We start from the raw sequence: 27779 nt of genomic DNA, 5'->3' as shown, positions 1-27779 counted from the left end.
ACCTTTGTATCAGGGATTAATTACATCTCCAACATGTGAGTTTGGGAGGACAAACTCTAGCCCCTGCACTCACTATGATATCCCCTTCTTGCTAATCCGCGCATCTCTGCACTAAAGATCCTGGGATTTGGGTTCCAAGCACATTCCTGGCAGTTTGTCAGACTCCATCCCTAGGAGTGCTGATGAATTGGTGGAGGACAGAAACATTGTGTTAGTGAGAGGTAGGAGAGGGGGTGACGGTGAGCCCTGACTCCGCAGTCAAACCAAGTAGTGTTGAATTCTAGCTCCACCCTGCCAGACCTGGCACCTGGGACCAGTCACGCGGTCTGCCTCCTTCAGATGGGCACCGTAGCACCGCCTGCCTCAGGCTCGCACCGCAGGCCCTCCGTGTGGACCCCAGGTTCCACACCTCTGCCCTGGATCAAAAATATTTTTTAAAATGCCACCTGTACGGGACACGCAGTTTTCTCTCCCATCGTTGTTCGTTGCCTGGGTTTTTAAAAAGACATCTAAAGATGATCTGAACCCTATGGGAGGATGCCTGGGCTAGGTGCAAACACTGTGCTGCTTCATGGAAGGGACTTGAGCGTCCACAGATATCGGCACCCACGAGGGGCTCTGGAGCCCAGGAATGACGGTCCAGTTAAATGTGTTCATGCAAGAGCAGAGAGATGTTTCCTCTTCCTGTCCTTTTCCTCCTCTCCCCACTCATGAATATTATTAGGGTTATGAGCTATTGCTTTTCTCTCCCGGAGTTGCTGAGCTTCAAGCTGGGGCAGCGAGGAGGAACAAGCACTGCCAAGGACTCAGCTGTGGGTTGGCAGCTGTGCCGTGGGCAGAGGTGAGCCTGGTGAAGATTCTCATGTTCGAAGTCTGAGCCTGAATGTTTAACCAACAACAGGGTCTGATTTAGGAAGGTTACCTTCCGAGCACTGTGCCCCAGAGACTGGGTGTCTCCGGGAGCTGCTGCCCACACAAATGGCTCACAGAATTCTTGGATTTCTCAGATATCTTCCTGCATTCCACCACCCCAACCTGAATTTAATCGCTCCCTTGACATCTGGTTAGATTTCCTTTTCTTTTTGTTTGTTGATTTGTTTGCTTGGTTTTTGAGACAAGATCTCATTGTGTAGTTCAGGCTGCCCTGGAATTCACTATGGAGACCAGGCTGGCCCTGAACTCGAAGTGATCCTCCTGCCTCAGCCTCCTGAGTACTAGGATTACAGGCCTGCACCATTATGGCCGTCTTAGATCCTTTTTAAAAATGCAATTGCCCAAGTCCAGTTCCTGTTTGAGATGACAAATCCCTCGTGGCCAACCAGCCTTTCTCATCGTGCATTCTGACTGGCTTTGCTGCTGAGGTGTATTGAACTCGACTTTGGGAAGTTCCTTCAGAGGTCTTGGGCACTCTTTCTAATATTCCCAGTGTGGCCAATCTGTGTCCTTTAGGGGTAGATTCAACCTCAGAAAAATGCATTTCTATGCCAAGTTGGTGGATGAATTGAGGGATGCCCATTCTGTTCTATAAATAAATTTACAAGACCGGTTTTCCTGCAGGTCGAGCTGCCATTCCCGAGGAGTAGGCCAAAGAGTATTTGGAGCAGCGCTCTCAGAACAGGGGCCGTAGTCCCCAGGCCAAAGCTGGCCCTTTGGCTCGGTTCGAATGGCTCGGTCATGCCGAGAGTGGCCACTAGAGGGAGCCGTGTTCCGGACCCCAGCAGCCCAGCCTGCGCGTTGCTCCCGGAGATTTATAAGGAGCCTTCCACTCAGTCAGAACCTCGCAGGGCGCCGGTGCCTCCCCGCGACATCTCCAGGTCGCTGCCCGCGGCTGACAGGGACGAAGCACCACGCCAGGGCGTCCCAGGTGCAGACCTGCAACCGCTTGGCCCCCCACCCCGACCCCCCCGCTCCAGCCTGGCCTCCCGGGCTGCGCCTCCCGCCCCAAGTCCCCGGGCGCCTTGTAGCCTTTCTATGACTCCGTCTGGACTTGGCTGGCGGGGGACACAGGCTTCCAGGGACTGCCCGGGTCTCGGCGCGACAGCAGCCGGCTCTCCGACCACTGCGGCGAATGCTGGGAACTGAGCGCCAGGCTCTGTGGCCTCCGCGGGGGCGTCAGGTGAGTACGGCGCTGACTTGTCCCGGCGCCTACCTGGGCTCAGTTCGTGGCTCTGGAGCCTGTTCCGGGAGCAGGTGGGACGGGGATGGGCTCTCTCTGAGCTGCTGCGAGCGTGTGCAGGCGTGACACTCAGGGCAACAGGTTATTTACAAAACACCTGCGCTCTCCAGCGGCCGGTTACCTGGCCACGCGGAAGGAGGGAAGGGCTTAAAGCCTCCGGAACACGTCTGTCCCTGGGCCGCATTCCTAGTGATTGCCACTTGGTTTGGATGCATTTGAGACCAGGCAGCTCCCAGAAAGCTGTGAGCCCTGCAGAGTGAGAGGCTGGACCCATGTTTAGAGCAACCTGCACCCGCTTGGCAGGGAGAATTCAGCCCATCCTCTGATGCCCAGAGAAGGACTTGGAAAGCCGGGGTCCGAACCCTGGCCCTACACTGCGTTCACAATTGCTCTTTACAAATCGAACCCCCCATAGCTTGTTTTGGGTACTGGCTCAGGGAACCTGAGACCCTTTACCTGGCTGGAGGGTGTTCTCACCAGCTGTGCCACCAGCTGCCCTTCTAGGCTGCATGGATCCCGAACCATGCAGGAGATGCACTCCAGGCTGAGTGTGGTCAGAACGCCGGGCCACGTTCCCCAGGTAACAGGAGCAGAGGAGCCCTGGTCCTACCTGAAGAGTGTGTTGCTGGCCCTCTGGGGTGTGACCCTCTTCGCTGAATACCACCACACATCCTGGGCAAAGCTCCCGCAGCTGGGCCAGCACCTTGGTGGGCAGCCCTCGTCCCGAGTCTCCTCCCAGATGCCCACTGGTTCTTGCCTCTTTGGTCTTGGTTGGCTCATCTTTAAGATGGGAACTGGGGAATGACACTGCACCTGTCTGCCCCTTGCAGCGCTCTTGGGAGGAGACACGGGACAGTGCGCTGGGCAAACGGTCAGTACCCTTTGGTCATGAGCATCTGCCAGAGCTTTACACTCTGGTTGCCACACCAGACAGCCAGCTACACCATGCGCCAGAGCGCAAAACTGGCCCAAAGCTGATAAAGAGCCATGATCTGAGGGCCAAATTCCCACTCCTCCTGCTCCCCAAGAGAGAGAAGCAGTCCTGAGTAAAACCAGGGCAGGCAGAATGAAGTGTGTAGCTCTCATTTCTAAGTAACAAACCAAGAGCACTTCCAAGCCCATCTCGCTCACAACTGGCAGGCTCGGGCCCAGCCCCTCTCCTGCACAACCCAGGACTTCTCTCAGACCAGCTGAGGGGTGGGGAGGAGGCAGAGGCAGTGGCCTGGAGGGTGCCCCAGAAGGGCCCAGATGCAGGGCCTGTGTGACACAGGAGCTGGCCGGGAGAGGATGGGGTAGGATGAAGGGGTTGGACCAGGACTAGGACGCACCCCACCCCTCCGACAGCAGCGTCCTATTTGTCCTCGCTGTGACATCTGGCTGTTGCCTCTGGCAGAGCGAGGGTTAGCGCAGGCAGAGGAGACACCGGCCCTAGGAGCCAGGCCAGTGGGAGAGGCGCTGTGCACAGATCCAGAGACCAGGGAGGTCCCCTCTTGCTGTGCAGTGGCCAGTGGCCTGGGGCCCCACCTAGAGTACTGGGCAGAGGCTGTGGACAGAAAACATCACAGGGGGAGGCACTGAGGAGCTGGGTGGGAGCAATCTGGCCAGGAGAAAGGACCGTGCTGGAGCCTGGACTCCACTTTCTCCAGTCCTTCCCACCGCTGGAAGAAAGGCCCAGGAGATGGGGCACACCCCACTGTGTGTGCACATGAATCCCAGGGCTGGGGTGAGCGACTCGTACTCAGAAAGAGTAGAAAAGTCCCTCTCACTCCCTCCCCATCACCCACCCCACCTGCGAAGAGGAACAGACAATCCTTGGGGCCCACAGGCCATGCCCACTCATACCTGCAGGCACTGCCCTGTCGCCCCTTAGGCCATGGACTTATGCGTGCTGGGCCTGGGACCCAAACCCCTAGGATATGTCATCTTCTAAAGAATCGTCATTTAAAAAATAAAATAATACACCTAGGTGTGCTGGTGCACACCTGGAATCCCAGCACCCTGGGAGGCTGAGGCAAGAAGACAGGAAGTTCCAGCCCAGCCCAAGCAACTCAGTGACTTAGGGAGACCCCGCCTCAAAGTAAAATTAAAAACAAATTAAGAAGGGCTAGAGATGCAGCTCAGTGTGAAGGCTCTGGATTCAATCCCCTGAGCATATATGGAAGGGTGAGGATAAGAAGTGTTTTACAAGTATGTAAATAAATACTTTGCAATTTTTTATTTTAAAAAAGTATTTTTCTCATTATACAAAGAAACCCAACTCAAAAACTCTGGAGGTGAAATGAAATATACCATACCGACCATCCCTTCTAGCCAGAGTCCTCAATGCCTGCCTTGCTCGGGTCCCCAGCAGAAAGATGGCCTTCCTGTCCCATGGTGGGCCTTACCAAATGCACACACTGCTGTACATGTACAGTGGGTTCACCTCCAGCAGCACAGGATTTCCCAAGTCCGAGGCTGCGTCCCTGAGCACTGTGGGGTGATCCAAAGCCCCAGCAGGCCAGGCTCAGGGGACATCTGGACAGGAGCCCTCTCCTGACTTAAGGGGGCTCCCACTGAGGCTGCCAAACTGAGCCCTTGCTTGGTCCTTCTCAGCTCTGGTGGCTCCTGACCTTGTGTCCTCCGGATGCCTCCGTGTGTTTACTTTCCCTCATTTCCAACAGGAACAAAGCCTAGGTCTCTCTGACACATTCCCTGGGTGCCCTGGGTGTAGCGATGCTGGCTTCCCAGGCGCTGCCCAGCACTATCACAGTGTCCCCAACCCAGTGCTGCAGCCACCCTGAGAGTCATTGAAAGGAAGGGACAGAACTCACAGTCAGAAAGGCCCAGGACACTGAGCATTGCAAGGGTACAGGTTGGGGTCCCCAGGTCCTGGAGGGTGGCATCTGGCTGCTTTGGTGAGGACAGGGTCCCAGTGCTCAGGCTCATGGTGACAGTGTTTGGCACCTTGTTCCATGCATTGGTTTCTGTGTCCACCTTTGGGTGACTCTGTCCCCCACCTGTGCTTCTGCAGGACCTGATGGAGAACAAAGCCATGTACCTGCACACCGTGAGTGACCGCGACACCGGCTCCATCTTTGAGGAGCCCTTTGATGGCCGGAGCCTGTCCAAGCTGAACCTGTGTGAGGATGGTGAGTTCTTCCAGTCTGGCTGAGTCCAAGATCCTCTGTGGCAACCACCTCCCCGAGGCACTCATGAAGGGACAGTGCGCCCATCATGCAGTGGGAAGGGGAACCAGGAGGCACCACATCTCGGGGCCCGAGGTCTGCAAAAACTCCAGTGACCCAGCTGGTGCCCTTTCATGCACGGAGCCCAGAGTACTTCTTCCGCATCGGGTCCCGGTGCCCCAGCCAAGAGCTCAACCGAGCAGGCGCTTAATAAACGCTGATGAAGGACAGGGAGTTCAGGGGCCTGGAGAGGCAGGAGTGGAGACACTGTGGCCTGCTGTGTGTAAGGAGTCAGGCTGCTCCAAAGGGCAGTCAGACCAGTGCCAACCCTTCAGGGTGGGGAGCTGCCTGGACTCCCCAGAACAGAAACAACGTGGAAATGTGTACCGAGGTTCAGCCGGAGGCAGCTTTCTGGAAAAGGCCCTGGAGACTAAAAGGGACTTTGTATAAGAAGCGGTGGGGAGAAGTCCCACCAGCTTGTTCCCCAGGCTGGGCCAGGGTTTCTGTTGTTAGGTTTATGCCACAGGCAGGAGAGGAAAGGCCTTGGGGGGCGGGGGCTGGCCCTGCCCAGTACGGCGGCAAAGGGACACTGCTCTGTGTCCTTGATCCAGCTGTGTCTCAACTGCCATCAGGAAAGGAATCTGGTTTGGTCAGAAAGAACCGGGGTCAGCACAGTGGGGTGACCGGGGGAGAGTCACTGTGGCCAGCCTGGGGTGACAGGGGCCCAGGGGCGGGTGGGCAGGTGCAGTGTGGGTGGCAGAGGCTGGGGTTTGCTCTCAGGGTCTCGGTGACCTAATTTGCCAAATGGGGATGCGGAAGGTATTGCTGAGGTCCGGCCAATTTCAAACTCTGTAAAAACAGAACTGGCTGTTGCATTAGGGACCTGGTCCTCCGCTCCCTATGACAAGAGCACAGGCTGGACAGGACGCCCTCTGTCTGCCTCCCTCCCAGGCCCAGCATGGAGCAGGTGCTCACTAAGGCTTACGGAATGCATTAAAGAACTAACACCTTCCGAACTCGATTTCCACATTTTCTAGGTCTTCCGTACTCTGTACCTGGATGGCAGATGCCAGGGAGAGCAATAAGAAACCATACAGCGGTGTGGAGTTGAAACCAGCTTCTGGAAACTCCTGGGCTTCTGGCTTGACTTCCTCCCTCCCTTTCATTTCTAAGAGAAAAATGGGGGAGTTTGCCTTGGAGAAATTCAAGCCAGACTTGATCTCTCGCCAAAGGGTTTCGCTGCTCTTTTGATCTTCATCTCTAGAACTAAAACAGAGAGGGAGAGGAAGGTTGGGCCAGGCGGGGGAGAAGAGGAAGGTGAATGAGACGCGGAAGGTTCGAGGCCTGGGCCAAGGCCACCCTGGGTGCCTAACAGGGTAGTGTTAATCTAGGAGGGGCGCCACGTTCTCGTAGGATTCCTGCTCTGATGAGGAAGAGAGGGACAGGGAAAGACACACTTCCCCTGCTGAAGGCCGGCCCTGGGGTCTCAGCATGGGAATGGAAAGTTCCCAAGGTGCAGCCCAGCTTCTAAGGTGGGGCCTTAGTGATGGTGGGGTGTAAGCATGTTAGATGGAGTCACAGCCTGATTGCACCCTTTCTCACCAACTAGGTTAGCGGAGTCTATCTGAGACCTCTTGTCCCTTTCCGTCATCCCCAAAATGAAGCCCATGGGGTCTGTCGGGCTTTCCTGTTCTGGGCCTTTGTGCCCTCCCAGACTGCCCCTTCTTCCTCAGCTATATTCTGTACCTGTGGCCCCCGGTTGTTGGCTGATGACCCCCACTCCTCACCCTGTGGGCCACTGCCCCAGAGTCCCGACCTGTCGCGTGCTGCCCGCGTCCCTGCTGGGCTGGTGTGGTCCCTTGTCTTGCTAGATGGCAAGATCCGTGAAGCTCAGGGAAACAGCTGGCTCATCTCTGGGCTCCTGGTGGGTGCTCAGGAAACCTTGGCGCCTATTGGTAGGTGACTACCTTGGGGTCTCCTTACCTTCATTCCAGGCTTATCCCTGGGAAGGAAATTTTGAAGTTCTGAGTTCTAAGGAATAACTAACTCCGCTGCCTCTGGATTTGTAACCAGTGGAGACATAGACTAGAAGCCAGGCGGGATTAAAATATGGACTCTGTCTTGTGCCTGGCAAAGCTGAATCCCGGGATGTGGCTTGGACAGTGAAGCCCTGGGCAGGAATTCTGGAGGAACGACATTTACCCCGCAGGCAAGCAAGAGCACCCACACTTGGTGCTGCCCCTTCCCTGCTCACAGCCATCCCCACCAGAGGATCAGAGATGGGGATGTGGGGCCACAGGCACCTCACTCACCCAGGGGCAAAGGCTGTACCTCTTGGGAGGGCGGAAAGGCAGAGAGTGAGAGATGTTCCTGCAGCAGCAGCGGGGCTAGGGCAGGATAAGGGAGAGGATGGGTCACTTTGCCCCCCCATCCTGTCTCCTTCCCGCACCCCTGGAGGCCTCCCCATCCCCTTCCTCCACACCCCTGGGACTTCCCTGGGGAAGCCTGCTTTCTTCCTCGCATCTCAGCCATCCGCATCTTCCTGGGACCCCACTGTGATGAGGAGGTCTAGGAAGGCAGGGACTGTCCCCTTACCTGGTACCGCACAGGCCATCTTGGAGAGGCTACTCGAGGCCAATCCCAGAGGTGACCTGAAAGGACCACAGCCGCTGGCTCTGCCACAGCCACTCGGCCCCCAGACCCAACCCCACCGGAGTCCCCTCCTCCTCCTCTGTTCTTCTCCCGGCTTTGTCTTCCCATGCAGCTGGGGACCTCTCCAGTCTGGCGCCAGGAGGTGGAGGCCAAGGCCTGGGAGTGGGTGGGCCTGGCTGGGCCCAGTCACTGGTGGCACTTTCCAAGGGCCCGAGAGAGGTGTTAGTGTCAGAAAAATATTACAGTCCTGCTGGCCCTGTGGCCTCGGCCCCTCCACCACACCCGTGGCGTCATCCGTGGTCGCAGATGGAGAGCTGGCGGACGTAATGAGTTACACATGCTCCGGGACGCCTGCAGCGGGGCTGAGTGCTGGGTCCGGGGGCTTCTCGTTCCTTCCCCATAAACTTATTCTCCTGGGGGAGCCCCCACATCTACCTTCCCACCCATCAAATGTCCTGCCTCATCTGGCGGCTCCCCAAGGCAGGAGTGGTCACCGCCCTCTACTGGTTGGAGAAGCAGATCCTGGGGCAGGGGAAGTAGGGGATTAACTCCTTCGGACCATAGCATGGTCGGGGACGTGTCCTGCCTGACCAGAGCAGAGAGCCACATGCTGGCAGATGGGGCTGCGGCACCGGAGGAGCTGGCATCTGGGTGGGAGCAGCTTGGTGAATGAGACGGGCCAGACTTTGCAGTTTGCAGGCCTGGGCTGGAATCCATGGGCCACACACTGCCTGGACCTTGGGCGCCTGAGCTCAGTCGGGCTTAGCTCTGGGGACTGCTGCATCCCATCCCTATCCTGCACCCTGCCCTCTGCTTCACTGGGTTTGGCCACGGTGAGCCCTGACAGGGCTGGGAGGAGGACAGGTGGGTGGGCTTGAGCGTGTGCCCATCCCCCAGCTCCCATCCCATGGGGTCACCTTGGGCTGTGGATCCCCTTGGTGTGAGTGGTCTTCTAGGTTCCGGTTACCGCTCCCCAACCCTGAGTTTTGGGACTAAGGGTGGCAGTGGCATAAGGAGACTGCTCTGTTCCTTGTGGGCATCTCGACCTTGGCCACACCTTTGCATGCATTGGCCCTGTGAAGTTGCCACATCAGAGTGGACCATCTGCTTCGCCCAGGGCTCCGGGCCCTGGTCTAGGTGGCCTCGTCCTCTAAATAAGAATAATGTCACACACCCACCCCAGGATTGGGGGAGGGTGTGTATCGAATGACAGAGTAATAGTTGTCATTTGTTGATAAGTAAAAGGGAGTTGGCTTTGTCCCCTAGCTAGCAGGTTTTATCCTGGGGTTTTGGTTCCTCACACTTGTTTTTGTTAAGCATCTCTAGGGTCCCAAGGTTTGTTATATTAGGGAACCCCAAAGGCAGTTGACAGGCTAAAGGCAAGAGGAATTTCATCACCTCGTGAGGAGGCAGATGTGGGAAGAGCCTGCCAAGCTCTCAGGTGCCCACGGCAGTCTCTGGTGGCCTTGGCTTTCAGGGTGTGCCCTCATGTGACTGGCTTTCTTAGTGAAAGAGCTGTGATTTATGACTAGGAATATAAAAATGGCTGTTCTTGTGACTTTATTTCTAGGTATATTTTTGAAGTTCAGAAGTCTTGTTTGTAGGTCCCAGATTTTAGGATTTAATGAACTTTGGTCAAGGGGGTGGGCAAATATTCCCACAGAAGACTAAAAAACAGAACAGCCCCAGGACACAAAAGCAAACTCAGTGGTCAAGAGGAGAAATTTTCCAATCTCTTGTGCCCTGAATGAAGTCTGTTGGGATAACCAAGGGCGATGAAGCAGACAGCCAGCCCTAGGCTTTCCCTTCGGGATGCTTGTAGTCCCCTCCTCTCAAGGAATCACTGGTCTTAGGACTGGCTGCGTTCTGGGGCTGCTTCCCTGAAGGACAGAGAGCTGCTCACTTCATGGCTGGAGCGAGAGGGCAGAAGAGATGGAGCCCGAAGGTCATCTCTCTTCACCGCTACGTTCTGCTGGAAAAGTGGGTGCCGAAGGAATGACTGCCCCATCTCTGCTGAGCCCCCTCCGCTGACCTCCCCGCTGTCACACAGCCTGCCCTCTCTGGTCTCGCCTCCTTTCTACATCGCTAAACATCCCAGCCTGATGTTTGTTTTAGGCAGGTCACCTAACCTCTGAGCTCAGCCGTCACCTGCAGGAGGTGGAATAATGGTGCCCACCTCCAGCGTTGTTGTCTGGAATTAAAGTACCTGGTGCTTAGGCCGAGTCGCTGCTCTCTTGGGAGGTGACAGCTGACGCTCTGTGTGTCACCTTGTTGGAGGCTGCAGGGCTGAGGCTAACGGGGACAGCATGCTATGGAAAGGTAACTTCTTACTCATAGCTCAGAGATCATGCCATGGGGGCCACGTGGGGAAGCATCCCGGCCAGCCAGGAGGTAGAGGGGTCAGAGAGAAAACAGCAGGAGCCTTTGCTATGGTTTCCATGGGGAAGAACAGAGGAGGCCAGGACTGGGCCATGTGAATAATTTCAGTAGACTTTGAGACATAGGGCGCAGGTAGTGAGGTCCCTGGCTTTCTGGTGTGGTGGTGGGAGTGGACAGTAGCCACAAGGGGGGAGCCCAGTAAGGAAGTGGTGGAGGTTGGGGTCTGACCCGGTTGGTTCACATGTGAAAAGTCTGCTCCTAAACCAGCCATTTGTTATTTCTAAATATTGGCCTTCCGGGGTCTGCAAGGCCCCAGATGTCAAAGCAGCAGACACAGATACTGGAAACCTGGTGCCCATTACGTTTATGTTTAGTTTATCAGTCTTATTTCCTAACAAGACAATGGTCAACAAACACTAACTGAGCTCTTACTGTGTGCCAGAAACGGGTGAATCAAACACCATGTTGTTCTCTTAGAGTGGTCCCTCTAGAAATCTCTATACGCATTGATTTATAGCTGCGATTCCGTTCATATCATCGGCCGTATCATCACTGGCCAGAATTTTCCAACAAAAATCTACATGAGATAACTGTTGGGCCCAGGCCCCACCGCACACCCGAGGTCCACTGTGTTCATATCGACCTGCCAAACTTCCTCCTGTGGGAAGCTTTTCGTGCCGAGGTGACAGACTTGCAGGCTTCAGGCATGTGTCTTGCTCGGTCCCATGCTGGTGGCCTGGGCTGGGACCTCAGCTTTCCTGTCAAAACCGGACACCCCCAAGACCCTCCCAACTCCACCCACAGCAGAAGTAGAATTGGGGACTGGAGAATTCAACTTACCTATTCCTGCCTAACGGAAAAACCAGTTCATCAAACCCAAGCAGAAGAGAAGGTGACAAGGAGGTAGCACCCGTGACCCAGAAAGAGTAGTGATGTTGTCATGGAAGTGGCCAAGCCCCAGCTTCTGCTTTGCAAATATCTTCAGGAGGCTTTCTGTCTTTCACAAGACAGCAACTGTCAGGAGAGGAACTGGGTCCATGGCTGCCCTGCAAGAGGAGAGTCTTTTGGCAGCATTTGGGCAGAACCCTGAGCTTACTGCTCTTTGAGTCTCTCCAGCGTTGATACTGCATTTCCTCCCATCTGTGCACTGTCCATTTGGGGCAAGAATAGTGGCCTCTTCAGCCAGCCCCATGACTTTGTTCTTGTTGGGGGGCTCCTTGGCTTCCTTCCTTCCGGCAGACTCACTTTGCCTGCCCTCCTCTCCGCTCCCTCCTGCTTCTCAGCCTCAGCTGCAAAAGAAGGTGCATGCCAGCCAGGGTGCCTTCCTCCTCAAGCTTGCTCTTGAGGAATATAGCACCATGCTGAGACTGTCTTCAAGAATACTTTTTCAGGAAGTGCCTGAATGATAAGACATCTCCGGAAGCACTAGGAGAAACTGTCCTAGGTCACCAAGAAATCTAAATGGAGTTAGCTCAGGCTGCCCCCCTTCCACTGCTCTCCCTCCTTAACAATGGGCAGGAAGGGCTAGGACTCCTTGATCCTGCAGAAGACCACTTAGTGTCCACAGCCACTTGTGTTCGGGACCCTCCCAGTCTCCGGTGGGACTTGTCCCATGGCCCTGCTCATGCTCTTGGGATGTGGCTTGGTTTGGCAGTGCCCCTGCCTCATGTCCTTCTTCTCCCCTTTTCTGAAGGAAGGTGAGTTCAGAACCAACAAAGTTGTGGCAGCCTCAAAGACAGAGGTTATTTGGGGCTGGCTGCCTCTTGCCCTGCAGATCACACAATGAAAACAATGTGTGAGATGAGTAACCCGCCCGCCCGCCCGAGGCCGGGCCTCATGAGGTCAGACTTGGGTGGGTTTCGTGCAGATCCTTGGAGGAGTAGCTGAGGGCCCTCCCTGCAATAAAACCCTGTCTCCACCTGCTATTTATGAGCTGTGGAACCAAAGAGAACAAAAAGAAAATGTGTTTGTTGCTGTTAGAATTTAAGTAGTGATTATAGAATCATTGTGTCCTCTGTTTTGTGTGGTTTAGACCTGTTTTTGTTTTTGCTTGGGGAAATAAATAAATATCCACTTTTATCAGATCTAGTTGCTGAGTATTCTGGCAAATGGGAGGCGAATAAATCCAAACAGATGATTCCCCAAATACTTTAGAATTATTATTTAAAAATTAAAATATCATTTTTCAAGAAATTGAAAGTTAAATTTGCAAGGAAAGGTTGTGTTACGGGACAGGAGAGCTCAGAATGCTTTCCACACTCTCCCAGTCAGCACGGATTGGCTTTGAGTTCTTCTCTGAAGAGCCCCATGCCTGTGCTCTCCCCTTGGGGGTGTTAGGGATGGGTAGCTGCCTAATGTAGGGAGACCAGGACCCCCAGGCCCTGTGGCACTGGGGATCCACTCCCTACTCAGCCTCAGTTCAACCCTCCAGGGCTCCCTGTTTTCTATACAAACTTTCCGTTCAGTTTCTTTAACGCCTCCAACCAAGCCTTCCCACCCTCAGCATCCAGTGTTCCAGCAAAAGCTCTTTGGGCAAAGTTTTGTCCCATTGTTAAGAACCCTTACCATTCTAATCTCTGGGAATAATAAAATAGTTTGAGACAACTTCATTTTGAATGTGTCCTATTAAAAAAGAAATCAAAAGATTTTTCCCCAATAATCAGAGCTTTCCAGGAATGTGTCTTCATGTCCTCTGTTAATATGACAGATGCCTCACTCCAGAGCTGTGGATCTCGGTGCCTGTATCTGTGATTTCAGCACTGAGTCAGAATGAGAGCGTCCAGGGTGGGGCCAGCCTCAAAATGTCTAAGAAGTTCCATGTATGATTTAGATATCGAGCCAGTAGCAAGGTTTCCATTCAGTTCCAAGGAATGGATCACACAAGGTACCTATGTGGGTACTAAGTAGCAATCAGGAGTCCTGATGGGCAAGGAAAACCAAGATTTTATTATTCTTTACAGAACAAATTTTTGCTCCAAATTATGTTTTTATAGCCAACAAGAATTTGTCAGTTACAATTTGTCAACGTGTCAATTTGCACAAGGCAGATAGATGTAAGAAATGATCTCTGTAGCAAAAGTAAATTCTGTGCACATGGGGTTGCTCTTGCAAAGAACCTTTTGAGGCTCTGTTGTTCCCGAAGCACCATGTGGGGCTATGGGGAGACACAACCTACCTCACAAACATGACAGACAGAAATGGAGATAGGCAGTTGTCCATAATGAGGATGGTGCCGGGCGTGTAAGGTTCCAACTCGTGTTTCCCAGAATGTGACTGTATGAAGTAATGGGGTACTCGAAAACAGACTTGGAGCCATGTGCGGGTGTGAATTTGTTAGGTATTTGTTTTAACATGTAATGAGAAAATCTTAATTTTCCACTGTGATGATATAAAGTTTCTTTCTTAAATAAATGTAACTTAAAAAAAAAAAACAGTGATGTTAAGAAAGAATAGCCCAGGGATACTTACTGTGGCCAGTCCTGCAGGCTCTGTCGGACAGATTCAGGAAGATAAGGATCTCTTCCCCCTTCTAGGGCCATCAGGAAGCCACACACTCTACATGGAGATGAACAATGTCTCCAGGCTGACATTCTGCACTCTTTCTTCAGGTCTCTGAGCATTGATGTTTTGGTGTCTATTTGCTGGCTCTGAGCCACTGGTCTTGCCCTCTCCAAACCTTGAGCCCCCCTCCTTTGGTTTTCTGAGCTTGTGAGAGGTCACCTCACTTCCAAAGCAAGATGGAGGAACTTTCCCATGATCCTCCTGGACCTCAGAAGATGGTTTGTTAGTTGTTGTTTTTACGGTGGTGGTCATTTACCATATTCCTCATCAGTCTGGTCACAAGAGTGTCCATGTGTGCACAACATTTAATAGCTAACAGCTTCACTGGGAACTTCCTTCAGAACTGTTCTCACATGGAGGAAGAACTTTTTCTTCTTAAAGCCACAGCCTTCAATGTATAATAATTTATAGACAGCATCGGTGGTTTAGGGCTAGAATTCTCAAATTTATTGTAACTGTTTCATAGGCGGGTGATAAAGCTGAAGAGAGAGAGGATAGAAGTCAGCCCCTCTAGAAAGGCTCATCTTTCAATCTTGCTGGGTTATGGCCTCCTCCACAGACTCTGGAGGCTGAATCAGCACAGCGGGGTGCAGTGCCCCCTGTGCTGGTCTCTCCTTCGTTCTTCTCCATTCACGTTCGTGGACTTCCTCCCCTCAGGTGGGAGCTTCTGGGGGCAGCGACTGCATCCTGACCTCTCATTCAACAAGTAGTTGCTAGTGGGTCCGTGTATCCCAGGCCCTGGCCTGCGAACTGAGGAGCTGGACGTGAAGGGTGCAGCCGAGTCTCTCCCTCACACAGCTCCTTGTTTCTCGTGGTGTCTACTGTAGGTCTATTAGTTACCCACTGCCACATAGCCAGTTGTCCCAAACTGTGGCAGTGGAACAAACATAAATGCATACTTCACACATTTTCGGAGGAAGTCATGGGTATACAGGACAGACAGAAAGTTGTCGATTTTTTCGGATAAAGTTTTTGCTCTGCAATATGCTTATAGTGGATACAAGGTGAGAGGAATCCAGGCGCATTTTAGCTGGGAACTTCCGGCTCATGGTCTCTCAGGAGGCTGAGTCAGGCTGTTCTCCAGGGGGCCATCCCATGAAGGATACACTGGGCTAGGGATCTGCTTCTAGGCTCACTCCCATGGCTGTTGGCTGCAGGCCTCAGATTCTCACCACACGGGCTCTCCATGGGGTGATAGTAACATGGAAGCTGGCTGCTCCCCACATGAATGACCCAGGAGAAAGCGAGGAGGCTGCGGTGTGTTTTGCCTCATCTCACAAGTGACACATCGGCTCATCTGCCATGTTTCGTCTGACACACAGCCCGACCCTGCAGTGATGCAAAATGCCGGACCTTCTCTGGGTCTTGACACATATGTGATAATGTATTGTTTTAAAATCATACGTGGGTGTAATGTATAGAGCTATGACTGCAAGTCACTGACAAGAAGCCACTGCCGCCAAAAGGACCCATTCCTTACTTTTCCTGAGAGAAGGGACAGAGAAGGACCATGGAGGAAAAGCCAGGTTTGGCCAGGTCGGAGGGGGAGGAAGGGAAGAGACAATCAGAGTCATTATTGGGGTGTCCTTGGGAATGGCAGGGCAGGACAGAATGAAGGCTTTAGGCCTGGCTAGTTTGAACAATACAGGTGGGCTCTGGGCTACAGGGATTCTCTCTGGTTGTCTGACACCTGGCCCCAGGAAGATTAGGGCTGGGACACAGCTGCTTAGCAGAAAGAGATGTGGCCTTGAGTTAGCTTCTTGGTATAGAAGAGGTGAGCTCTAGGTGAGATGACTTGCAGGAGGGAGGTAAGTGGTTGGGCCAGCAACTTGGCCTTCTGATTTGTAGATGTCACCTAGACACGGAATCTAGGAAAACAGCCAGGTCACATGTACCATGGCGAGAGTATCACACACAGTCTCACTGCCCTAAATGTCCTACGTCCTCAGCTATTCCTCCCACCCCATCCCTAGGTCCTGCAACCACTCATCTTCTAGCATCTCCATGTTTTCACCTTTTCCAGAATGTCATGCAGTAGTTATCATAAGGTGCATTGCCTTTGGAGACTGGCCTCTATCATTCCTGTGTCCTCTACTGGCTTACAGCCCATTTATTTTCCTTAAAAAAAACCCCAAAACGTAAGTACACTCTTTTCCCCTGGCCTTGTTGACTGTATAACTTTGGAGTGTTTCCCATCTTTTACTGAGCCTAAATAATGTGTGGTCCACTCAACTAGCATGCTGCTAACCACTTGAAGAAAAAAGAAAAGAACACTTTGTGTTTGGGCTACCTAATAACTTATCTCCCTTTTTATTTCTCTTTCTTTCCTTTGCAACAGTGTTCTTCTAACCACTTGTGAAAAATCTCTATCCAGAAACATTTTATGTAATATTTAAATTTTATTTAGCTTGCAGAGCAAACAAGTCTTGCCGAAAAAATTAAACTCTTTCAGAAGAAAGTCTAGATTCCTTGTACTGGTTGACAAGGGGACTTGTCATGGGTGGGTGCTCGCTATTAAGGAGGTGCTAGGTGTATAGGGCAAAGGAATGGCTATATTTATGGGGAAATACAGCAATATCATTGCAATTTGACCTACCTCCTGAGTTGAGCTAGCAATATGTATGCAGATGATACAAGTTAACCATACGTATTAACGATTGTGTGATTCTCCTCTTCCTTTTTTGCCATGATGTTCAGGGAAGGGAGGCCCAGCACAGGAGAGCTAGAATGGCCACTGGGAAAAGGAGGACTTGTAATTAATTGCGTAGCATTACACGATGCTCTGCCCACAGCTCTGGCTCTGAAAGGAGACAGACTTTTGTCTTAAGTTACAATCAGACAGCTATTGACTCTTCCTGGAATAAAAAAGTGAGATGCCCCCACAGCCTATGGATTTAGGAGTAAAATCGGTTACATCCTAGTATGAAAGGGGTGTAGAACCTTAGAAAAGAGCATCGAGGGTGAGGTAGAGAGATGAGCTCTGTTTAGGTCTTCGCAGAAAATCAAGTCGACTCTTCAGTTTGCTGGCATTTAAGGAATTGTGAGACTGGTCATCGAATTTGCATTTCTCTACCACTTGCTTCACATTGCGTCCAATGCTTAATGGAAATGTTAAATAATAGTTCTGCTTAGCTGTTGGAAAAGCAGTATTTGTAATAAAATGGACTGAATTAATGGGAAAATGTTCCTCACGTAACAATAGCTTAGGGGTCCAGGACAGTTCGACTTCTAGGCCATCAGGAGCCACCACCTCTCCCTCGCAGTGACGACACTTTTGAGACCAGGAAAGCAGAGATGAAAGCCTGAAGCATAGCCCGGAAGTACCTCCTTGCCGATGAAACTTACCGAGCGTGGATCATCAAACGCCCCACCATCTTTCAAACATAAAAAAACTGTCGGTGATTAGCAGCTCTCTCGCCAAGCTTCACCCCGCGCCTTCTTCACATACGGCACACTCCAGTGCGCAACACCATCAAAGCAGGGGGCGGTCTCACTGGAGCGGCCTCTTGCTCGCCCGGGCAGGAAGTAAACATAGCAGGAGGCGGAAGTCCTGCCATGCAGCAGAATTGCAAAGCCTTCTGGGATCTGGGTGGTAACGTGCCCTTTGCCGTCCTCTTTGAGTTGACGTTAACAAGTGAGCTCAGTAAGTTTCCTGGCCTCTCCTGGGCCATCTCGGCTGGCTGCTTCAAAGGACAAATTCAATTGGCAGATCACCTGGGTCCTGACACAGGGTTTGCCGCTAATCAGTGCTTGACATTTTTCCTTGAGAATCAACAGGATTGGACTGCTCTGTCCCTCTGTCCACTACAGCAGTGAGCTTTCAGTGTTCCATTCTGGGGGGAAGCTGGCAAGGGTGGTGGGGCTACTGAGTTTTCTGGTAAATCTTACCCAAAGTGTGAAAGCTGGTGGTCAGATCTGGCTTGCAAATGTGCTTTATTTGCACTCCCCTGTGTTTTTAGTTTTAAGTTAATCACAAGCATTTAAAAATAGGGAGATGTTGCCTTATCGTTTCCAGCAGGTCTCAGAAACTCTGGCTCTGGTCACACAGGGCCCTTACTCCCAGGTGGCAGACTCCTCTAGAGCGGTATGCTTGTCCACGGTCCCCCGGGCCCATTTTTCTCTTTCCCATCCCTTCCAGCCCCTGCATAAATTTGAGTCTGCAAGTTCCTTTGAAAACTTCCTCTGTTTCCTGGATCACACGAGACAGTGACATTTGGTAAAGAACATGTACTCAAGCCCATTCCTCTGCCTCAACAGAGGGATTTGTGTGAGTGCGTGAGCTGCAGACATCCCCATCTGGTTTGTTCCTGGGCGCAGATGGGAGGAGAGCTAGAAGCTGAATACCTGGGGATGGTTCTAGAAGCCCCCCTACCAAGGTGGCTGCATTGCAGGTGTGCAGAAAACCCGTGAAAGAATCTACACGAACATCTGTGTGCATCAGTGATGCGACCCAGTGAGAAAATGAGGCTTTTGGAGTTTTCAAGTGTCTGTTCTTCTTCCTTCCTCCAGGTCCGTGCCACAAACGGCGGGTGAGTGGCTGCTGTACCCAGCTTGGCTCCCTGTCGGCCCTGAAGCATGCTGTCCTGGGCCTCTACCTGCTGGTCTTTCTGATTCTTGTGGGCATCTTCATCTTAGCAGGTAAGAACAGCCTTTTCCGTGCTGGCCTTTTGGAATGAGAAGAGGAGCTCTTCATTCCCACTGTCAGGAGCCCAGATGCTGCCCTCGTCACCATGGAAACCACAGAAGACGCTGGCGCCACGGGGCTCTTTGGTAGCACTGTTTGTTTTACGTGGGACGGTGGCAGAGACCACACGAGCCTGCAGAATCTGAGGGTAGTGGTGGAGATCCAGCTGCTCATTGTGGTTCTGACTTCCTCCATCTTCACGGGACACCACTTTACCCTGCTCCTCCTTGGACCTCCAGGGTGTGGTTTGCATTGGGCAGCGGGGACACTGTCCTCAATGCTTATCCTGGGTGCCATAAAAATAGTCACAAGGAGGCCCGGGGACATAGCTCAGTAGTATGGTGCCTGCCTGGCAAATGCAAGGCCCTGAGTTCAATTCCTGGTACCGCCAAAACCCCCCCCCCAAAAAAAAAAAACAAAAAACAAAAAGTCACAGGCACTCTGCTGCTGAAGCTAATCTGGTCATGGAAAACCTCTGCAGTTACTGGGGTTAGAGTCAGTTTGCCCCAGCTCAACCAGGCTGTCCTTGACAATTTCTGTTTGAGAGATAGGCTGGGGTTTGTAGCACCTTCTCTCGCCAGAGAGAAACAGAGTTCACAGACTGAGAGAGGGATCAAGTGAGGGGCTTGTGGACATTGTATTTGGAAGCAGTGCCATTCGCCCTTATAGGCTGTCCCGCTGGGTTGGAGCCATACAGCAGAGCTGTGCTGGTCCCTTCCTGACTCTCTCCCATCTTTCTCAGTGGAGGGCTTGACAGCACGCAACCAAGGGACCAGTTTATTTCAACCCCAAAACATCTGCCAGGGTCTGTACTAGAATCGGGGACCCAGAAATGAGTCTCGGGGGATTCTCAAGGAGCTTCTAGTCTACAGGACATGGGAAGGTCAGGCAGATAAAGCCCTGTCCCAAGGTGGGACACAATGGTACCATGATGTGGCTGGGGACACAGAGAAGGCGTACACTCGGACACTGTGGCTGCTGCACGGAGGAGGGGGGAGTTGTTAGAGTGTAGCTGCTGACCAGGCAGAACTGACCTGGCATGCTGGGGCAGGATCCTGAGTTAACTATGGGGCAGGAATCTGGAGGTTCTGCCCATACAGATGATCCTTTGCTGGAAATTCTGAGGCAGATGCCCAGGACCTCCCTGGTCAAGACTTACTCTCTGTCAAATAGTATTAGTCACTTGGGCATTGCAATGGCATACTCAGTATGGCCTGTGTGTTCAGAGTTCTGTGCTCGGGGGCATCTGCCCCAACAACCACTGACCTGTGGCAAGGGGTGGTAGAAGGCCAGCAGCAGCAATAAGAGACTCTCGTGATTCATCCCATGGACCAAAGTGTCCAGCAGATCTATCATGTGCTGAGCCAGCCACAGGATGATTTGAATATGTTCTTGGGCTGCTTAGTGAGAGGTTAGGATCTGGGTTTTGTGGGTTTGGCTGCCAGGACCATAACAAATTTTTGGAATGTTTGGAAAGCATTTCAGCCCAGCAGGGAAACCAAACGGTGGTGTTACAACTGTTCCGCAGACCAGGAACTTTTAGGTGACCAAAAGGGTCTAGAGGAGAGGGACAGGGCTGGTGGGGGCCTTGGTACAGAGGCCTTCAGCCCTTGAACAGCATCATCTCCTGGGGAAGAGAAGATACTCAGGGAAGAGGAGACTTCCAGGGGAGGAAAGTTCTCTTCTGGTGCCTGAAGGGTTACTGTGTGGAAAAGGGCAACCATGCTGTGTGACTTCAGGGTGGAACTAAGGCCAGTGAGTAGAGATGATAAAGAGGCAGATTTCCATTCAAAATAGAGGAGAGTTTTCTTACTAGTCAAGTGGTCCAACATGATACAGAAAAGCTTTCCCTAGCTTGGAGGTTGAATGGGATTTATGATGATATCTTGGAAGTGTCAGAAAGGAGAATGCAACGTGGTTTCCCACTCATATGAAAATGTTGCCACACGTCCTTTAGTCTTTCCAGGTGGAAAACAGGAAGATGTTTTGGTCATTATCATCACCTTCAAACCTAAAGTTTCTGGGCACGACGTTGTTAGTACGGAATGAAAAGTTCAGGAGAATTGGAACTGACCTGGGGAAATGTGTCATACCTCATCTCTTGGCTCTGGGTGTGCAGCCATTGTCACCTCCCCGGATTCTTATCTGGAAATCGTGCTGGCCTGGGATGGGGGGTGGTGGGAATGACCAGTAAGAGAGGAGAGTTCACAGCTGCCTGTCTCATAGGGCAGGGAAAATAGTGGACAAGTCTCCTGCTCCTTAAGGAGACTCTGCCTGGTCTTAGGGAGGATTCTTCAGATCACCTGATGGGAAACCTCCAGTGATGCTCCCTTCCAGCAAATACCAAGATGGCAGACATCTGTGGTTCAGGGTGAACCAGACTTGGCCTGACCCTCTGTTGGATTCCTACTGTGGGGGACTCCTTCCTCTTGTTGTTCATGTTCTAGAGAAGTCATCTTGCGTAAGACATCTATTTGAACCACTCTTAAACTTCAAAACCCGTCAACACAAATCTCATATATTCTACTAGTAGATGACAAAATTATACATTGTGACCAGTGCCATATTGGATAGCTGACTGGCAACATCTCATTGGAGTACACATGCTCTTACAGTTTCAATATTTAAAAATTATAACCTCATTGTGTCAAAATATTACTCTTTTAAGCCACACAGGATTTCTCATGAGTCATCTCCTTGCCCAGAATATTAAAAATAAAAGCAAACATTGTACCTTGTGTTTATGCATCACCCTAGCTCCCTCGTCAGAAGATTAGTCCAGGCTTCACCAAAATGATTCTTGCAGTTGGCATTTCTGCCTTCCATCTAACCAGATGGTTAGGATGGCTCCTGACCACATCCTTCCAGGAACTATCTTTGCACATTCCAGTCCATCCCATCCCATCCCGCCCATCTTATCCCATTCCCCCAGCTCACAGCTTTCCACCATCTTTGAGGAGACTGCCACAGTCACTTCCTTCCACCCTCAAATTTTTCTTTTTTCCCTCTCTCTTCAGCAATTTTGTCAGTTATCTCACTGATAGTTCTTATGTTCCTGTTCTGTGTGAGACTCGTTGCAGATGGCACAAACCATTGGGTTGAAGTTCATGAACAAGTGACTTGCTCTTGGATGGTCCTGTGATCAGCAAACCAAGTAGCACTTTAGGCAAGATGTTCTCTGTGCTGGAGCTAAAGGGGTGGAGGGGGTTCCCGTGACTATTTTGGGGTACCACTGCAGTGACAAAGTATGGTCATCAGGAATTATCGCTTCCTTCCCTTTCGTGTGACAACTCTGTTGACAGTTGTGAGAGAGCAGAAAGGGAAAGTGCTAACATCAAAGGACCTAATTTGGGGTATGCTGCAGAATTAAAGCAACAGATTGAGCAACTGGATCGAGCAGAGTTCCTGGTGAGATGGGGGGGGTCCTCTCACACCTTCATTTAACTTTCTCAGCAGTGGCTGCCATCATCATTGACATCTCCAACAAGCACTTAACTTGTACGTGAGTGCTTTGTGACACAGGGCTAAAGGACAAGCCCTGGGAATACGAAGTCATGAGATGCACTGCATTTAAAATGACACACATACAGATGCATGCACACACAGACACACACACATGGGGAATGTGATGTAACCCACGCTGCATGCTAAGTCACGCAAAGGAAACCCCAGATTTAAAATGACACACATACAGATGCATGCACACACAGACACACACACACATGGGGAATGTGATGTAACCCACGCTGCATGCTAAGTCACGCAAAGGAAACCCCAACTCCTGAGGGCTGGGGTCTAGGGAAAAATAGTCTACATGTCATTTGAACTAAAAGTCCCCTTTCTGATCACCTTGTTTCGAGCAGCTCAGCCCCTGTTCTCTACACTCCAAGAACAGTGTGCTCAGAGCCCACACACTTCATACCCTAGATTCTGAATCCATCACTCATCTTGGAAATCAGAGTGTGGTGCCAGTGGCCTTCCTTGGAACACTCGTCAGAAACAGGCCTGTGACATTTCATCCTTGTGGTTATTGCAAAGATGGCCTTGAGGGCATTGTTCATGAAGTTCCAGCGTGCTGACCTCCACGGTCCCGTGAGAAATTATTTTGTGTTTTGGCTGCAGAAAGAGGTATGCACTTCTAGAGGAAGTAGGTTCTTTTCACCTTGTTCTCAACTTTCTCAACTTAGTGTATTTTGTGTAAACAGCCTTGGTCTTTTTTTTTTTTTTCTTGACACAAGGAAGGATGTTATGCATGGTTTTACTTTTTAAAAAATTTGCCTGTTGTATTTGAGTCTTTAAGTACATGACATGTACTTAGTCTTTATCACACATACTTAGTCTTTAAGTATGTGAATGGATAAATAAATGAATGAAGGAATGATAGAGAAAAACTTTGAAAGATTATTTCAGTTTAACAAAGTATCTAAAGGATATGAAAATGGAAATGCCATGCGAGAACATTTGGCTAGGAGAAGAAACCAGTGTGAAATAAACTATATTAATGCCCACTCATCACAGCAGCAGTACTTACATTACAGCGTTCAGAAGGAATATCAGGCCGCAGAAGGTCATGTAGCACTTCATTCTGGTGGGAACCTGGGCTCTTTGGGCTTGACCCTGGCTTCTCCATTACTATTTGATCCTGGCCAAACGATCGATTTCCCGATCATTTTGGACCTGAGTTCCTCCATCTGACAACAGAGGAAGTCGGGTTCCTACCTGCCTCGCTGGGTTGTACTGCAGGTTAAATAAGCTAATACCTCCAAAGCACTTAGAAAAATGCCTGGCACATTGTAAGCACCAGGGAAGCAGCAGCTGTCTGTTATTACTGTTGTTATTACCAACAACTGTTGTTTTTACTGTTGTTCCTTTTTTTCAGTATGGGGAATTGAACCCAGAGCCTTGGATGTGCCAGGCAAGCACTCTGCCTCTGTGCTGCATCTTTAACCCTACTCTTTCTTTTTCTTTGCAGTTAATTAACCTTGATAATGGCTTAATAATATAAACTAGATTTAGTCTCGGCTCATCTGCTAATACTCCATAATTTTGGGAACATCACTTTCCCATCTGAATATAAGTACACTCATTTGCGAAAATAAGCAGGTTGGATAAGATCTGTGTGTCTTTTCTGATCACAGTTTAGATGCATTTTACATCACAAGAGTACAAACACATAAACATAGCTGAGATAATTTTTTTTTCATTGAGTTTTTGGTACTTTTTAAGTATACAGTGCAGTTACATTCATCATTGGGATCTTGTACCTTTACGTGACAGATCTTGGTTCTCATTTTTTCCCCACTGAGATAATATTTAAACATGTGATGGGTACTGATGGTTTGCTGTCCTACTCTGTTATATTTATTTTTTTAAATGACCAAAACCCATTTATTTATTTCACAATTAACTGATGAAACACAACAGGCTAAATGAAAGTTCTATTTTGGGGGGGATTTCAAACATTCTGAGAGAATAGCTGTATTTCCTTCAGGATATGGGCTCTGAGGCTAAATGTCTAGGTTCACATCCAGCCTGTACCATGGAATGTGTCTACTCTATGAGGGCAAATAAGGTGACCTCTAAGGCCCTTGGTTTCCTCACTTATAAAATGGCCTGAATCCCATAGGATTTTGTGAAGATTAGACTAATACAGGAAAGCTTTTAGTCCCTGGCCTAAAAAGGAACTCAGTCAATATTAGACATTGTTATTAACACAGTCAGAGGGGTTTTGCTTTCAGGATAGCAAAAGACCAGAGGCTCCTTATTTAGGCTGAGCACCCACTGACTGTCTGTGAACAGAAAGGCTCCACTGAGTGCACTCGTGTCCCTCTTTTCCTAATCAACACACAGGGGAGCCCGGAAATATCATCTGAGGGTCCCGGATGGGCCGTGACAACTCAGAGCTCAGTGAGCCAAGAGACGGGCCAGCCTTCCCAGCACTGTGATTCTCTCGGAACAGAGAGAGCACTTGAGCCAGCTCTGGGTGCCAGCCCCACCCACCCATGGCACTGAGACCCAGCCTGGAAGGAACCTCAGAGTACGTCCTGTACAGCCTCTCCCACAAGGCAAGAACCTCTGTCACGACTTCCCAGGCAGCCAGAGCACTGTGCTTCTACCGAGGAACAACTGAGAGTAACAGGATTGTCCTCCTCGTCCCCCGAATCTCCCTCACACTGTTTCTAGGTCTTCTCTCGGGCAGCTCAGCAAGGCTCTACCCTCATCCTCATGACTACTTGTCAGCGAGGTGAAAACAGACTGAGCAGGCCGTTTCCTCCATGGTGGTGGCTCCTCAGACCTGGTTTGGAGAACTTCGTGGGTGGAAGCTCACTCTTCTTTTTGCCACATTACATTGAGATTACCAGTTTACGCGCCTGCTCCCCTTCCAGCCTAAGACAGCTCTTTCCTGGTCTTGGTGTTCCCAATGCCATGTGCACAATCCGAGTACCAAACAGACGCCCCTCGTGGTGTAGTGTGGTCAGGCTTGGACACACTGGGCAACTGTGAACTGGGCCTGGATGTGGACCAGGATTCATGAGTATTTCTGGTGATGCCTCACGGTGATGCAGGGACACTGCCCCAGGGACGGACTGCCACGCAGCAGCCCCTAATGATCACGTCCATTATCCTCCCACCGGCCCCAGATGTCCTCAAAGGAAACATCACCCAGTGAGGACCCCCCACGTCCTGGGTCAGTACAACTGGGCTTGTTGGTTTAGTTTTGGCTTCAACCGAAATGCAGATGTCAGTAATCCCAGCAAAATGTCATCACACGGGCCCCTGCCAAGGATTGCAGCCCGTTGGATCAACTTGACTCTGTCGCTTAGCTTTCTCTTTTAGCCTTGCGTCATAGTCATGTTTGAGCCAGTGTCCTGACCCAGTCCTCAGTCCATTGCCTGCTGCCACGTTTGTGTTCCCGGGAAGATGCGAGCACGGGAGCATGGTGCGTGTATCCCTGTGTCCTGTGAGGTGAGGTGGGGTCGCCTCTAGAAGGCCCCTAGTATTTTCCTTAGACTCTGGCCACTGTCACCTGAAAACAAGCCCTTCACCCTACGTCCCGCCTGGCTCTGCTGGGTGCTCCGTCTGTTACGCTTCCCCAGCAGGAGCACCCTAGTCTTATACTAGGCCCAGGGAGGTGGGAGGAGAAAAGACCAACAGCACTTTGACAGCCCAACTCCCTCTGTCCCGAAAGACTTGTGGGGCCAAAGAAGAGTGGCAATTGACATGCTGCCTACAGATCTGACAGGGTATTTGGGAAAATCCTTCCATTCATTAGAGAAGCAGAGGATACATCTCAGCCATGTCTCTAGAGTTCTTCTTCTAGACAAAGGGCTGGCTTTATCTAGACCACCACTGTTTTTGTCAATAAAGTTTTATCAGAACACAGCTGCACTCGTTCATTTACATAGCATCAGTGGCTGGTCCCTTTCACCCTACAGCAGCAGGCTGAGTTAGTTGTGAATGAGGCTGTACCATCTGCAAAGCCTAAAATATTTACTGCCTGGCCCTTTTCAGGAAGTTTTCTAGCCCTGCCCTAGGCTTATCTCCTCATAGTTAGCTCACTCATCCTCTCTCTCTGGATTGTGCTTCACAGTTTTCAAAGATTTTCATGTGTGTGTTGCCATCTAATCCTTATCAAGACCTAAAGATTCCAGAAAGCAGTTCCTTTTCTGGATGAGGAAACTGAGACTTGGAGGAGTTGCCTGTTCTGGTGTGTGCCCAGCTGGGGGTTCAGGGCCTGGGTGATGGGTGGGAAGGATGTGAGTGTAGTGTGGGACTTCTCTTACTGTATTCTCCTGGTCCGAGGGAGAATCTAGTGTCCACTATTTTAGGTGTGGTTGGTAGAATAAGACTACAAGGGCACGGATCTTGTCTTTGCTGCTGGCTGAGTGATCTCCCGCAAGTCATCCCACCTGATGGTCCTTAGCATCCTCCTCTATAAGCCAGGAGGAATTGCATGATCCACTTTGTAGTGTTGTGGTCAGGAAGTCACCAGCTCACCCAGTTATGTTGCCCAGAACAGTGCTTGTGTGTAGTAAATACCTTGGAACTTGGTAGGTGATTATACCTGGGGATGATCCAGCCCTCACCCTGCCTGCAGATACTCTCAAGGAAGATGTGTCAGATGCTTGGATTTCTACTCCAGGAGCCAGGATAGGAGGATGCATGAAAGGCGCCGCCCTGCACATGGACCTCACTAGTACAATGGCTTCCTTCCCTACCTGAGCAAAATGAAAAGGGCGGGAGCTGGATAAATCTCTCCTTAGACCTTCTGTAGCTTTAACTCTCTTTCTTTGGGGTGCAAGCATGGCACTTTTTAAACCCACCTTTTCTCCTGCTCTCTTCCAGGGAAGCCTGGGGCTGTTAGGTAGATTTTGCCACCAACTAGTCGCTCTGTGTTGGGACTAGAGTTGAGAGAGAGAGAGCAGCTAATGAGCCCTTGTTCTCCTGGAGACAAAAAGCAATACACTCTTGGAATTTCTGTGACAGTTCTGCAGGCACTGTGCCTTGGCTGACCCTACCCAAGGGTGTGACACCTTCACCTATCAAATCCAGAACATTACTGACCAAGTGTCAGAAATGTGCAGGGCACCGTGGGAGACACTGAGAGATATGGGGGGAGAGAGAGAGAGAGAGAGAGAGAGAGAGAGAGAGAGAGAGAGAGAGAGAGAGGGAAAAGCCCCACCTGCAAAGGATCAGGCCAACTGGTCAAGCAGATACACATAAAATAAACAAGGCACAGTGTAGAACAGATGCTTTGGAACCAGGCAAACCTGAGCTTAAGTCTCGGCTGATTAAGTTGTGATGTGGAGAAATTATTTAAGTCTATCTGAGCCTCATTGTTAAAATCTGTTCTAATGGGGATAAGAATGACCACTTAACAACAGTAAGATGGAAATGACATGTGAATTGCCTTTGCAAAATGCAGGCTTATAGGAGGGCTGGATAAATGTTTCCCTTTAAGTCTCCAAACAGAGGTGATAAGATACTTGGAGAAGTTCCAGCTTAATGCAGCACGACAGTTCACGGGTGTCCTCCCTGGCCTCGCCTGGCCCCTTGGGGTAGCTAGGAGCCCAGTCCTTGGCCCCATTCTCAAAGTCTCCAACTGAACTCGTCCTGGTGACCATCACCGAGCACCATCACATTCCAGCTCTGTCTTCCCCTC

The 27779-nt window shown here is 50.9% G+C and overlaps 1 protein-coding gene across 4 annotated transcripts in view; it reads left to right on the top strand.

The window, feature by feature from the left end:
* The first annotated feature begins 1703 nt into the window (after positions 1-1703).
* The window catches only part of Scara5 (scavenger receptor class A member 5), a 90607-nt gene continuing 64531 nt past the window's right edge, over positions 1704-27779 (top strand). For all 4 annotated transcript variants that reach the window (XR_780100.3, XM_010623250.1, XM_010623272.3 and 1 more), the window contains exons 1-3: positions 1704-2116; positions 5187-5304; positions 18442-18570. Coding sequence is in view for 3 of the 4 variants with exons in the window: in XM_010623250.1 (XP_010621552.1) it covers positions 2069-2116; positions 5187-5304; positions 18442-18570 (295 nt within the window). In the remaining variant the exon portion in view is untranslated. The remainder of the gene's footprint in view (positions 2117-5186; positions 5305-18441; positions 18571-27779) is intronic.

The sequence above is a fragment of the Fukomys damarensis genome, unplaced genomic scaffold, assembly GCF_012274545.1.
Source record: "Fukomys damarensis isolate Sample0158 unplaced genomic scaffold, DMR_v1.0_HiC HiC_scaffold_18, whole genome shotgun sequence".
Lineage (NCBI taxonomy): Eukaryota > Metazoa > Chordata > Mammalia > Rodentia > Bathyergidae > Fukomys > Fukomys damarensis.
Note: the sequence above shows the minus strand (reverse complement) of the source record. Positions and strands in the feature narration are given on the sequence as shown.